The sequence below is a fragment of the Melozone crissalis genome, unplaced genomic scaffold (assembly GCF_028551555.1).
Source record: "Melozone crissalis strain CALT ecotype California unplaced genomic scaffold, PUWL_Pcris_2 ptg000029l_1, whole genome shotgun sequence".
In the NCBI taxonomy this organism is placed as follows: Eukaryota; Metazoa; Chordata; class Aves; order Passeriformes; family Passerellidae; genus Melozone; species Melozone crissalis.
The window spans coordinates 12,227,004-12,241,503 of NW_026535807.1; the positions used below are offsets into that span (position 1 = coordinate 12,227,004).

General features: G+C 36.3%; 1 protein-coding gene across 1 annotated transcript in view; it reads left to right on the forward strand.

The window, feature by feature from the left end:
* Nucleotides 1-14,500, forward strand: part of DNAH12 (dynein axonemal heavy chain 12) — a 58,794-nt gene that overhangs the window by 10,764 nt on the left and 33,530 nt on the right. The window contains exons 15-32 of the mRNA XM_054280822.1: nt 947-1,081; nt 1,926-2,119; nt 2,965-3,181; nt 3,713-3,898; nt 4,264-4,464; nt 5,517-5,711; nt 5,943-6,064; nt 6,185-6,467; nt 7,067-7,186; nt 7,575-7,731; nt 7,950-8,122; nt 9,424-9,576; nt 9,981-10,220; nt 10,667-10,912; nt 11,215-11,334; nt 12,050-12,159; nt 12,793-12,976; nt 13,727-13,867. Of these exons, the coding sequence (XP_054136797.1) occupies nt 947-1,081; nt 1,926-2,119; nt 2,965-3,181; nt 3,713-3,898; nt 4,264-4,464; nt 5,517-5,711; nt 5,943-6,064; nt 6,185-6,467; nt 7,067-7,186; nt 7,575-7,731; nt 7,950-8,122; nt 9,424-9,576; nt 9,981-10,220; nt 10,667-10,912; nt 11,215-11,334; nt 12,050-12,159; nt 12,793-12,976; nt 13,727-13,867 (3,177 nt within the window). The remainder of the gene's footprint in view (nt 1-946; nt 1,082-1,925; nt 2,120-2,964; nt 3,182-3,712; nt 3,899-4,263; nt 4,465-5,516; nt 5,712-5,942; nt 6,065-6,184; nt 6,468-7,066; nt 7,187-7,574; nt 7,732-7,949; nt 8,123-9,423; nt 9,577-9,980; nt 10,221-10,666; nt 10,913-11,214; nt 11,335-12,049; nt 12,160-12,792; nt 12,977-13,726; nt 13,868-14,500) is intronic.

Consider the following 14,500-nt stretch of genomic DNA (forward strand, 5'->3'; position numbering starts at 1 on the left):
TAATTATGCCTCTGACTGAAAAGATACCCAGCTTGGGAGACTGCTATGTCTATAAAATACTTGGTTTGCATGTTATCCCCAGGCAAGCAATTTATTCTTTTAATCCCCCCAAAAAATCAGTAAAATTAATTTTCTACTTCTACATAGAGAGTCCATGATACTTGTTGTAACTCCTTTTAATGAAAATGGTAGTACAGAGTTAATCTCACTACTTAGTGAGAATCCCTCAGCAGTGGGAGCCTGTAGCTGGCTGTAAGTGACTTGCATTGTGCTAGACGTTGAGGACAAGAAAAGTTTCACATCAAGTTTTCATGGGTCTGTATATTTGCATTGTATACTTTCAGATATGAGTCTGTTCTTATTCTAGTGCAAAATGACAAGAGTGGCTCCTCCTTTGGTGAAATTCTGTTTGTCTGCTTCACAAATTTTGCATGGTAGTAGGTGTCCTTGTCTTAGGAAATCTCCTCTCTCTTTGTTGATTTTTTGTTTGCTACCCTAAAACAAAGCCTTGAGTGTGCAGACCCAGTGCTTTAAGGTGGTCTTATGTTCTAGAATTTCTGGCTTTTACAGCCACAGGTACATGGCTCTGTACAACTTTCAACAACTGTAGATGTCCTTTTTGGCAGTAAAATACTGAATCTCAAAATGTAGAATATCTATTTGTTTCTGCAATGCTTTATTTTCTGTCTCCTGATTCCTGAAGGAGGCCTTTGAGGCAATCCAACTGCTATGATTATTGAGATGAGGCTTCCATGCTAGCATATAGAGGTTGCACATGCTGAAGTGGGACATAGGAAAAAAAAATCAGCTGCTGCAAGGATGATAATTTATCTGTACTGTTAGTTTTCTGTCTGTTTGCATTAAATGTTTAGATGGTAGTATGTACAGTAATTATTGAAAGGACTTAAAATCACCTTTGTCATGAAAAAAATAAATTCTTTTGTAGCTGATCCAACAGGCTAAAGCTGAACGAGAACAAGAATTGCAACAGAAATGTGAGATCCTGCATGGTGAATTAGACAAGGTTTATAAATCTGTGTCAGAATTAGAAGAATACTCAGAACTGGATCGCATGCAGCAGGTTTGATTAATAACATAAAATTGGTATAAATGTTTCATGTGTTTAATACCCAGGGATCATGGAAAAAATAGTAATTAAAAGTAATCAGTGTAACAAATGTGAACTAAAGCATTTATTATCCTCTTGCCACAGGTACCAAGCTCAGTCCCCCTCCCATTTTTGTTTACCATTGGCATTTACCATTTTATTTAGAGGAACGTTTGCTACAAAGCTAGAATTAGCTGATAGGCACCAACAATACAAGTTCAGAAAGAGTGTGTGCATCCACAAAAATAATTTATTCATTTTCCCTCTTCACCACCAGTCAGTTAATGCAAAAACAGCACAGGTACCAATTTGATACTTTCTTCCTACAAACCTCAAAACTTAATTGTTATGCTAGTGAAGAGCAGACCACTGGCTCCAAAGTTTCATGAATTTCTAGCAGTATTTTTTAATTTTCAGAGCATGTCTTGTGCTTTAATTGGAGGATATTGCATAGTAAGAAATATTGGCTTTTTAAAAAACAAAGCACTTCAAAGCACAAAACAGAAATCCTAAGCTAATAAATCCCAGTTACCAATATGATATGCCATGTACATAAAAAATGGTGTGCCTGCCTCCTGGAGCAGTAAGTTTTAAAATTACCACACATTTTGAAAATACTCTGAAATTCAGTAATGAGAACCAATTTTATTTTTCATAATGGTCATCTGGTTTCTTCACAGTTTATGTACTCATCAATAAGCAGACAAGTTTTTAAATCTTGTTTTCTAAAATTTTAACGTGAAAGCTTATATTTTGATATAAGCTGTTCAGAGCACAATTTGGTTATTTCTCAAGACATATTATTATTTGATTTCAGTATGTGACTGACGTGAGGACTTTACAAAAAGCAATACAGGACACTGATGAAACAGTAGCTGCTCTTAATAAAGAAGAGATTTTGCTTGGATGGAAACCAAGTGAATTCCCTCTCCTCAACAACTTAAGAGCTGACATAGAACCATACCAGAGACTTTTTAATGTTATACTGAAATGGCAGCGAACAGAAAGAAGGTAATTCAGCACTAAATGCTCCAAGAGGGAGAGTGAGAAAAATGCTTATGCTGGTCTCATTCATGTCAGATGTAGAATATGGATTTGTTTTCTTCTCAACATGCCATTAGTAAGCAAAGTAAAAGGGTAATATATATATATCAGACTTGCTATTTTTAATTCAGCTAGAAAAAAAGTTGATTTGTTTTTATTTTTAAAATGTAATCATGGAATCATAGAATCATTGGACTTCCTAAGCTGGAAGGGACCCGCAAAGATTATGAAGTCCAAGTCCTGGAATTGCACAGGACAGCCCAAAGAATCACACCAAGAATCACGCACGTGAACTCAGCTAGAGAGCTCATCAGCTGCATGTAACCAAAACTGGTTTTAACCTAGCAGCTGTCCAAAATGGTGGGTTCAAATGAGTGTGTTGCTGTTTGGTGGTTACATCCTACCACAAAACTGAACTCTGTGTATAAAAGGGAGTTTGTTTATTATTTCATGCATTCTTTAGAAGTTATAATGTGCTATGGCTGAAAGTGTGGGGTGTTTGAAAATACAAGACCTAGTGTATTTTTAAATGTCATATGTCAATCTCTCTCTGGAGTTTAACTTAAATATTTGTCCATTCATGCAGTTACTCAGTTTCAGTATGTGTCTGACTTAAGAGAACTACACAAATACACAGAAGAATGTGGTTGAGCCGCTTTTAGCTGGGCTTTAGAATTTTGCAAAGAATAACAATAATATGGAAGAAGAGCTTTGCTTTAATATAAATAGCTATTCATGTGTTGCAAAACAAAGTGATAATTATTTGTGGGCTACACTTGTTATTCTGTTTTGTAACCTTGTTTTTTTTTCAGATGGATGGATGGGAACTTTTTGGAGCTGAATGGGGAAAGCATGGAGATTGAGGTTGATGAATTTTATAGAGAGATGTACAAACTGTTTAGACTCTTCCAACAAAAGCAGAAGAAAGCGGCAACGGAGAAGAAAAAAGCAGCGCGATACACAGGTCTGATGGGCAATCCAACTCTTACAATGTGCTCTTCAGTTCTGGAGCAGATTAAAGAATTTAAGGTAAGAAAACATGAGCAATATTAATATCTGATACTGAGGGACAAATGCTAAATTCAGGGCTTAGTACATGTAGATGATGATGAGTCAGTGATAGAGTGAGGCTGCTCTGAATCCCCATTTCCAGATTGTACTGTCTCGTTCATTTTAATAAAATCGGATTTTAAAATTTATTTAATAGTTTCTGGAATTGCAACGAGAGCACACATACAGGAGAAAAGTCATTTTTGGATGCAGAAAAACACTTAAGGATGTAGTTGGGAATTTTGAAATGGGACTGTGTTATGTTAATGGAAGCAAAATTTAGCATCACTGAAAAATTATGCTTAATAGTTTTTTTATATTTCTTCTTCAGTAGTTGATATAATTATTTAGAAATTGAATGGAAAACCAAGTGCAGCCATCTGCACTTTTTGGAAAAGATTTTCTTGTCTTCAGCTGCTGTAGCAGAATTTTAATGCACACAAAAGTTTAAAAAATTAGGAAATAATGTAAATGACAATATTTACCTTATAAATGTTTCTTCTGAATTAGGAGTATATTCCCACAGTGGTTGTCTTTTGTAACCCTGGCATGAGAGAACGTCACTGGAAGCAGATGTCAGACATAGCAGGATTTGATATAACACCAGATGCTGGAACTACCCTGAGAAAAGTTTTAAAGCAGAAGCTGTCTGCTTACCTGGACCAGTTTACAGTAATAAGTGTAAGCGCAAGCAAGGTAAGCACAGAGATTTGATAGTGACAAATGTGACATCAGATCTCTTATTGAATACTTTTATGACTTATTAGCATTATTTGTCTCTGCCATTATGCAACAGAGGAGATTTGGTGAGACTTTGGCCCATTATATATTAATAATGAGTGTAAGAATTTGTATATCTCATGTGACATCATCAGTATTTCCCAAGTGTGCTGCTCTCTGTGTGCAAGAAAAGAATATACTGAGGAAAAATAATAACAAATAGTTAATTTGTGCTGCTAGAGCAAAATAGTTTATTCAGCTAGATATGCTTATATATTGAATTAGAGAGTTGGAAAAAAAATAATTCAGTGACTAGACCAAGCTATTTCCTTTTTAAATAGGAATTTTCCTTGGAAAAAGCAATGTTTACCATGAAGGAAACCTGGGATTCAATTTCCTTCACCACAAATGTGTATCGTGAGACTGGTATTCATATTCTGTCTTCAGTGGATGATATTCAGACTCTTCTTGATGATCAGATTATGAAAACTCAGACAATGAGAGGATCACCTTTCATTAAACCGTTTGAGACTGAAATAAAGGTACAATGAGTACTTTTTCAACCATTTTTGTTTGTAAGATAACTGTAGTGCAATAGTCTACTGATTGTATTACAACTTTATTGTTTGAATTGTTAACAAAATGTTTTCACTGATTTTTCAGCAAGAATCTTTTAAGTCATAAGTATGAGTCATACTTATTACTGTTTTGGAATTCTCTCTTCCATTCAGATTCAAGTGTAACCAAGAGAACATGATAATTTTTCCTCATATTTTGCAAAATCACTATTTCCATTTGCCTTGCTTCTTAATAACTGGAAATAATGTTTCTATTATTGCTAATAAGAACATTTATTTATTTATTGAGTTTTGGACTCAAATTTTGAATTACAATGTTTTCCTCAGGGCAAAGGAAGTTCTTGATGGCTGGGAGAGTGTTTTTAAATCAGGCCCCAGAGCAATGATGGCAGTGCTTTACACTTGCTTTTGAATTTCAGGGCTAGAGTAGTCTTTGTGGTGCTAACACCATGGTTATTGGCAGGAGAGAAGCTGGTGGAATTGCCTTGCAGTTACCCTCCCTAGTTCATTGTTGGTTTATGTGGGAATATTCAGGCTCAAGCAGGCTCACTTACACTTTACAGGCAGCCTGCTCCAGTGGTATCTGCTATTGTCCTGACTTGCTGGATATCTCCTGTGAGCTGAGGTGGCTTTTTTGGTATTGTGTCCGTGCTGCCATTCAGCTAAAAGAGCCCTTGCTGTGGGGAGATGAAATAGAATTTATCACTGGTAGCCTCCTGGCTATTGCTTAACAATTAAGTTGTTGAAAGTTCATAGCACTGAAGTGATAAATGCAGTTGGGAAAATGAATTTCCAAGTGAGTAAAAATTTCTGAGCTCCTTTGGCCATCTGTATATGTGGAAGAACTTACACTCCTAAATATTTTTCTTTCATTTTGTTTATTGGTAGATTTTTTTTTTCTCTTTGGGAGCTGGAATACCACAATGTCTACCTCTGAATTTGTTGTCTGATTATCATAATTTGTCTCATTATTTGCTTGGAAATGTCAAGTTAACATTCTTTGAACATTTATTAAGGAATGGGAAAGCCGCTTGATTAAAATTCAGGAGAATATTGATGAGTGGCTCAAGGTGCAGTCACAGTGGCTGTATTTGGAACCCATCTTTTCTTCTGAGGATATTATGCAACAGATGCCAGAAGAGGGACGGCAGTTTCAGACTGTGGATAGACAGTGGAGAGAGATTATGAAGTTTTGTGCTGAAGACCCAAAGGTAAGGGAAATACCCATTACTGACAGGAAGCAGTAGCTTCTCTTGCCTTTGTTTTTTCTGGGTGGGGATAGGAGGTGATGCTTAGTTTTTGGAATATATACAGTGTACTATGATTTCAGTTCCCTAGGCTTTCAAGAAAAAAAGTTATGTTTTTCCTTATTTGAGTAATTTCTACTGTTTGAAATACTCCATTTATAGCTGACAGTTTGCACATGTAACCTATTGTTACAGGTTCTTGCTGCTACTTCCTTTGAAGGATTAACAGAGAAGCTTCAGAAATGTAATGAACTTCTTGACCAAATCATGAAAGGGCTTAATGCTTACCTTGAAAAGAAACGTCTCTTCTTTCCCCGGTATGATGAGCTTTGGTTATTTAAAACCCACAGATTCTGAATGGGGCTTTTTTGTTGGGAATAAGCTCAGTCTTTAAAATAGCTTGATAATGCAGCTGTATATTTTTTCTAATTTTTTAGCTTCTTTTTCTTGTCTAATGATGAAATGCTGGAGATCCTATCAGAGACTAAGGATCCTCTTAGAGTCCAGCCTCACTTGAAGAAGTGTTTTGAAGGCATTGCTAAGCTGGAGTTCCTTCGCAATTTGGACATTAAAGGAATGTGTAGCTCTGAAGGGGAGCGTGTGACACTGGTTTCAAACATTTCTACTTCTGAAGCTCGAGGTGCAGTGGAGAAGTGGTTAATTCAAGTAGAAGATGTTATGCTGAGGACTGTACGTGATGTAATTGCCAGATCAAGAATGGTATGAGATTTATGATAATTTAAGAACTGTAGCACCCATCTTTGTTTTGTGGCTGTCTCTTGGCTTTCTAAAATTCTTCCTCAACACAGGAGCTGATGAAGTCATGTGGCCAGGACCAAGTTAACATGACATGTATTTAATAGGCCAGTGATATATATTAGAGTTTACTTTAAATAAGATGCAAGTAGTTCTTCTATAGTACTGGATACAAATTTTTCTAAAAGTTACACAGCAGTACTATTTTACAGGATATATCATCCAATGTAATAATTCAGGTTTCTTATGAATTAAAAATAGAACAGTTGTAATATGCTTGCTTCCTCCTAAAAGGAAATCATTAGACAGAAAATATTTCTTTGTATGAAGTTAACAACTTGTGAATATTTCTGTAATATGGAAAGATAATTCTAAGAATATTTAAAATTATTGGGTAAAAAATTGTGAACCTAAGGGGAAAAGAGCTCCATTTGTACATTGCAAATAGGAAAATAGTATTCTTCAGCAAGGAATATTAACAGGATTACATTATAAACTCCTGTGTTACATTGCTGTATTTATTCCCAGACACTGTGTTTGTATGATGTATGTAACTCTTTCAGGCTTATCTAGAGACTGAGAGAAAGCGCTGGGTTCTGGAGTGGCCTGGCCAAGTAGTGTTGTGTGTGTCTCAAATGTACTGGACAAGTGAGGTACATGAAGTTCTTCTCCATGGGTCCCAGGTACTGTGTAACGCATAATTTGAAAAAAATCTTTCTTAGTCTTTCATTTCAGCTGGTGTATTTTGCTTAATCAAACAGTTTTTTACAATTAAAATAAAATTTTAAAATTTTGAGTGTTTCTGTTTGACATAAATGAATTTATGTACAGTGATTTATACCTTTCATTCAAGTACTTAAATATTTTTAGTTGGAGCAATCATAGTTTAAAATGCAGCTTTGTAACATAAATGCAAAACTGTGGGTATGAGAGAATGTGATGAAAAACCATGACAATATAAAATAGTAGCTTAATAAGCAACCTCTGTTAAGATATCTAGTCAACATGTAGAAGTCTGGAACACTTGAAACTGTGATATAACTAGTCTCAAATTTACCTTTTGTCTCCTAGGGCTTAAAGGATTATTATGATTCACTTCAGCTTCAACTTAATGACATTGTAGAGCTGGTGAGAGGAAAACTGTCAAAGCAAACAAGGATTACACTGGGTGCCTTGGTTACTCTTGATGTTCATGCTAGAGATGTCATCAAGGAAATGATTGGAAGTGGTAATTATATTGGAAGACGTTTTTCTTAACACATAGTTAATGAAAAATCATTAACCAATCAGATTTTACTGCCTACAGTACAGCACTAAGATGGGTCTGTGAGTATTTGGCTACAAACATCAACATTAATAATTTCAAAGCTGTTTTAAATTTAACCATAATAGAAAATCCAGCTATCTACAACATCTTTTATGATTGCTGTCAACTGTGTTTGTCAGGTGTGCAGAATGAAACAGACTTTCAGTGGCTTGCCCAGCTGCGCTATTATTGGCAGAACGAGAACGTGCGCGTGTGCATCATTAACTGCAATGTGAAATACGCCTACGAGTACCTGGGCAACTCCCCCCGCCTGGTGATTACCCCTCTGACAGACAGGTGCTACCGCACCCTGGTACGAGCTGGCTCCTGGGACACTGCAAGCTGTACTTACTGTGCTCTGTACTGCTCACACCGGCAGTGCAGCCGTCCTTCTAGGGCTTGGGGTTCTTGTCACACTCTGCTATTTCTGCTAGAATGGGGTTTGTCATTTCTACAGAATGTTAAACATGAAAATCACTCATAACCACAGATCTGGACAGCGCACTGACCTGACTGAAGCCTTAGTGTGTTCTTCTGTCATGGTTTTGCTTTTTTAAAACACACAGGAAAAAAAGACAATATTTGATTACTGTAAAGATTATGAGAACGCAAAGTGCTTTTCTGATGTTCTGGGGCTGCTAAATTAAATGGAGAACGATTCACTCAGGAGCACGCTGTTCCTAAGACTGGTACAAGTTTGGCAACTTTTTAGTACCCCTGCTCTTGGCAGAGGTGTTTATTATTGTACTCTTTTATCCTCAGCTAACCTGACAACTGAAAGTTACCAAAGTCATCTCAGACACAGCTTTTCTCATTATCAGTTACTGCAGTCTCTTTGCTGGAGTATAATTTCAGGTTTTGCTGGGCACACGTGGTGTGGCTGTAGCTGATGCTTGGTATCTGTTTATCAAAACATCACGGTATGTTGTTGTGAGAAGGCAATGCAGCTGGTAGTCTGTTTTGGTTTTAGGCTCACAAGCCTTGAATCAGAGCACAGCAGGTGGAAGCGTGGCATTCTGGCAAATAGAAGTCTTGTCCTTTGCCCACCAAGATCTTAATAAAGTATTCCCAGAACTTGTCAGTCAATACAGATGTGGCCCTGTAACTGTGGATTGGACTGTTTGTTTAAAGTCTGCAACTTTTTTGTTTTCTGTCAGATTTTTTCCTACTTCAATGGAGTATAGGAAAGAATATGGAATAGTCAGTGGGAGGGACATACATGAAAGGGGGATGGTGTGGGAAAGAAAAAGAAAAGAGAAAAAAAAGATATTAAAGGACAGATTGAGAGAAAAGAGTAGCAACAAGCAACTGCAACAAATTTAATTTGAAAGGTGTATCTAAACAAGAACTGAAAGATTGGGTATAATAAAGATTGAGTAATCAATCATGGTCGTGATGATAATAAAGCTAAACCCTCTGTTAGCATCAAAATTAAGTTCTCTTGCCTATTTTTCCCAGCTGTAAGTACATTTCAGATTCTTTTTAATTAGGAAAACCATACCTTTTATGTTAGATAAAATAAGCGTATGAAACTATCAAGTGCAATTTAGTTTTTCTATTTTCATTAGAAGAATTTAATACAAATAATTTTCATAAACTATTTCTGTGCTTTAGATTGGAGCCTTTTATTTAAACCTCGGTGGTGCCCCAGAGGGTCCAGCAGGAACAGGTAAAACGGAGACCACCAAAGATTTGGCTAAAGCTCTCGCTGTTCAGTGTGTTGTCTTTAACTGCTCTGATGGCCTTGATTACCTGGCGATGGGAAAGGTAAACAGAAAATAAATATATGTTGTGTTTTATTTTTAGCATGAAAATTTCAGGGTCCCTGTTTTGCAGACACAAATAAATGTGGCACCTGTAGTCTGCTGCCCTTGGATGCTATATGCTATTCTGTACATGTTTTGTTTTCTGTGCTTAATGGAAGTCTATTAAGTTGCTAATTAAAACATGAAACAAACAAGAGTTCATGGGATTGGGATCTTCTGATTTAGCTTGCTTTAGAGTCAAAAACTTTGTTCTTCAGTAAATCACTGATCTATGATCTAAACAGGTTCAAGCATTATTATTGTAATTGCAATTTTTAAATTTAATTAAACTTCCAACATTATATTCATACTTTCTTTTGAAACTTTTCTGTTAGCAATATTATTGGTTTCTTTCTTCATTTGCAGTTTTTCAAGGGTTTGGCTTCATCAGGTGCCTGGGCATGTTTTGATGAATTCAATCGCATTGAACTGGAAGTGCTGTCTGTAGTGGCACAGCAGATCCTTTGCATCCAAAGAGCCATACAGATGAAGCTAGAAATATTTAATTTTGAAGGAACTGAGCTGAAGCTTAACCCCAACTGTTTTATAGCAATTACTATGAATCCAGGTTATGCAGGACGTTCTGAACTTCCAGATAATCTGAAGGTAAAATAATAAGATAGATGAATCTGTGAGCTTTGTGGTGATAGTTTTGTCCAGGTGAGCTGTTTCCATGAAGAGACTTTGCTAACTGAAAGCAGAGATGGTGCAGCATGAGGAGATTGCTGAAAGAAAGAAAGTGCATTCTCTCACCTACCATGGACAGCAGTTCTCTTCCTTTCTGCTGGATGTATCTGTGCAAGGGACAAATTGCATTCTTGCATTCTTGAGACAGTGCTTAGGGAAAAGAGCTGGGGGGCAGTTTTTCTTAATGTACTGCATTGTACATTAAGATGGATATTGGTGGTAGCTCAGGTTAAATTCCTAGGGAGTCTTAAGCTGCAGATATTGATAATACTGTTTTGTGGGGGGATGAATGCTGTAAAAGTTCTGCATTGCTTTCCATTCCTAAATTAATTATTTGAAAATATTTCTTTGGGTATGCATTCCAGGTTCTTTTCCGAACAGTGGCCATGATGGTTCCAAACTATGCTCTGATAGCAGAAATTTCCCTCTATTCCTATGGATTTTTGAATGCTAAGTCCCTGTCAGTGAAGATAGTCATGACCTACAGGCTTTGTTCAGAACAGCTTTCCTCTCAGTATCACTACGACTACGGCATGCGGGCAGTCAAAGCTGTGCTGGTGGCTGCGGGGAATCTGAAGTTAAAATTTCCCACAGAAGATGAAGATATTTTGGTGAGTTCCCAAGGGAATATTTGTTTAAGGAGTTTCGTAGACACATGCAGTTCTAAGGTCTGAAGGCAGTTCCAGCATATCTTGTCTCATCACTGATCCATGTTTTATAGTTTGTGAAATTAAGATAATAAAATACATGCTGCCTTTTCCTGGGCTGTTCTGGTGATTGCATGGTTGGGCTTCTTATCAAAGGCCCCATTTAATGTATTCATCTTTGTTACATACTAGGTTATTTTAATTGCTGAACACCTTATGCTCTGTCTCTTAATAAGAACAGCAAAATGCATATTTGTTTCTTCCAGCTTCTTAGATCAATTAAAGATGTGAATGAGCCTAAATTTTTGTCACATGATATACCTCTGTTCATGGGTATAACCAGTGACTTATTTCCTGGAATCGAGCTTCCTGAGGCAGACTACAATGTAAGTACTCTTCTAATTTTTCCTTGTTAATAACCATTGTTGATTGTTCTGTGGTGATTTGCTGTGTAATCAGGTGCCATTGATGCAGTGAGCTATTTCAAGATGAGCAAAATTGCTGAATGTTTGTAATGAAACTTTGTAGCAAAGGGAATTCTTTTATCTGTGCTGAATGTAATCCACATCTGAGTTCCCTTACATTCAGAAGAGTTGTGCATTACAGATTGGGAACTGATTTGCATATTTACCAAGTTTTAGGCCTCCTGTTTTCTTTCCTAATTATTGGACATAATTAAGTGAGATAAAGGTTTGTACTTGTACTTTATTTTTAGCAACACTTGAAGCAATCTTTGGTGGAAAATAGTTGGAAAGGATGAGTATGTTGGAAAAACCAAATTTGATTAACTTTTAAGTTTTCAGTAAATACTACAATCTTGAAAAAAGTGTTTGATTCTGAAGCATACTGCTGGTTTCCTGAGGGTTCCTGAGGGTTTCCTGAACCTTCTCAAGAAAAAAATTGTAGTTAAATTCTGTTCTAGCACATGAAGTATGGAATTGGGAGTTTTTTCCTCCAGGAAGTTTGCTATATTCTGACTAATGCAATTTTAGTCATTAATTAATTTGAAACCATTTCTGATGAGCATTAACTCCTCTATTGTCGTGCAGGACAATAATTTAATTGTAGCAGGAATAAGATTATGATTTGTTTGGATTTTAGGATTTTCTGGAATGTGCCAATGAATGTTGCATTCAACATAATGTCCAACCTGTACAAACTTTTATGCAGAAAATGATACAGACGTATGAAATGATGATTGTTAGACATGGGTAAGGTTCTCATCACTGCACTTTTGTAATTCTGACTTACACTGTAGCAGTCATTTATATGAAGTTAAAGAAGGTTTTGAGGGTGGCATATTATTCCTCTTTATTCTAATCAGCTTTGGAACAGCTGATTACTGATACTGCTTTTACATGTCCCGAAGTTCTTGTGTATGTATGTCTGAGGAATTGTACTCTTCCTGATATCAGAAGCACTTGCACATGTGCAATGATTTTAGGTGCTGATGCCAGTATGGTGAAAACTTAGGACTGTAAAAGCTTATTTCTATTAAAATTTTAGTTGTCAGATCTGTGCCATTTTATTCCTAACTTTTATTACAGAATAGCAACTGGAGGAAATATATGAATATGATATGAGCTATATGATGGTTAATATTCAGCTCATTAATTAATCTTCTCTGTAAGATTGTGCAATCATGTTTGCATGTGCAAATAAAGTGAGTTTGTGCAAAAGATGTTTTTTATGTTCAAAGAAAATTTACTTGCTTCACTTTTTGAAAATTAGGTGAAAATTAGCTTTAAGCTATGTTTGATACTGTTGGTCTTCATGTGATCTGTGAAAGTCTAAATTGCAGAACAGATTTATTAACAGTAGGATTTTTTTTTCCCATTTAACAGCTTCATGCTAGTGGGGGAGCCATTTTCTGGGAAGACCAAAGTTCTACATGTGTTGGCAGATACTCTGTCTCTTATGAAAGAGCGTGGTTATGGTGAAGAAGAAAAAGTCATTTATAGAACTGTAAATCCAAAATCAATCACTATGGGCCAGCTTTTTGGGCAGTTTGATCTGATATCCCATGAGGTAATGCATATTTAAAAAGTAATGTTTCCTGTATATTATGTTTCCATTATTATGGATAGTAAACTCTTGAATTCATCATTTTATTATTTTAAACACAGATGAGAACATAATTGTAAATTTTATTTTAACTAATACTTTTGTGCCCTGTTATCAATTAGGAGGTAAAAAATGCAGTACCGTGTGTGTATGCAGTTACATAGGTTTAAACATGCAAAAATAAAAAAGCAATACCATTTTGAAGGTCATTGTCATCTTATAGTTGTATCCGTGCTAGGAAATCATATCAAACATAATTGTATTCATTTTTCTGTCTATTCTTAACCAGTATAAGCAAAGTAATGCAAAAACTCTCTAGAAAAATCTATGAACTCATGGGTTCCCAAGTGTGAAACTTAGGTTTGGAGGAGGAACAATATGAAGCAGTAAATGTGAAATAGTGACTCTGGAGAGAATTAGGGTGATTCTGGGGAGAAACAGGTGCAAGACAGGGCCAAAGCATTTCTAAGATTCAGTAAATTGAATTGCTGGTCCTTTTTCTTATGGTATTTTTTCAAGTGGAAATTTTTTTTTTTTTTTTTTTTAATTTGCTGTTGTTTTAAGACCCTTGGTGAAACTCCAAAGTTAGATACTGCTCTCTGCAGCACAAGAGCAGACCAGTTAAAAGTGAGGGATAATGGAAAGCCAAGGGAAGGGTTTCTGTGGCTGGCAGTCAGGTTAACTCTGTGCCTTTGTCTCGCTCCCCATGGGCAGTGGACAGACGGGGTTGTCGCTACGACCTTCAGGGAATTCGCGCTGGCCGAGACCTCCGAGCGCAAATGGGTGATCTTCGATGGCCCCATCGATACCCTGTGGATAGAGAGCATGAACACCGTCCTGGATGACAACAAAAAGGTAGCACTCAGTGAAAAATGCCTGAAGAAAATTATGGGATATTCTGAAAATATTCTTCTGTGTATAAAATCCCAAATACAAACTGCAGTGCCTCACTTCTGAGAAGAGCAAGTGCAAGATGGTGTTGGTGACAAGTTGTGAGCTTTTCTATTTCATGGTTTTTGTTTGTTTGTTTTGTTTGTTTGTATTGGAATCATAATCACAATATCACCTCATTGCTGAAAGACGTGAATTATGTAATATTTCCTTAATGCCATAGTGTGATTTTCTAACATAAATAATTGAAATTTAAATATCAGAAATTACAATTAATTTCACGTTATAAACCCCATTATTTCTAAGACTGCACAAGCTTAGACACCTATATTTCAAGACAATCTCAAGCAAATAGGAAAATTAGACACATTTGAACTTTTAAGTTCTGTATGATAATGTGTCAAGCTACTCAAGCTGGACTCCTACTTTAGTACACAAGGGTAGTGTTTCTCCAGCTGGAATGCTTCAGTATTAGCAATAATAGCTGCAGGTATTTTTGTCCTTTCTTCTTGTCATATGCAAGATTCATTGTAATGAACCAACAGGTAGGTTACCCTGGAGTACTATGGTTTAAGTGAAGAATTGAGCAAAAACTTG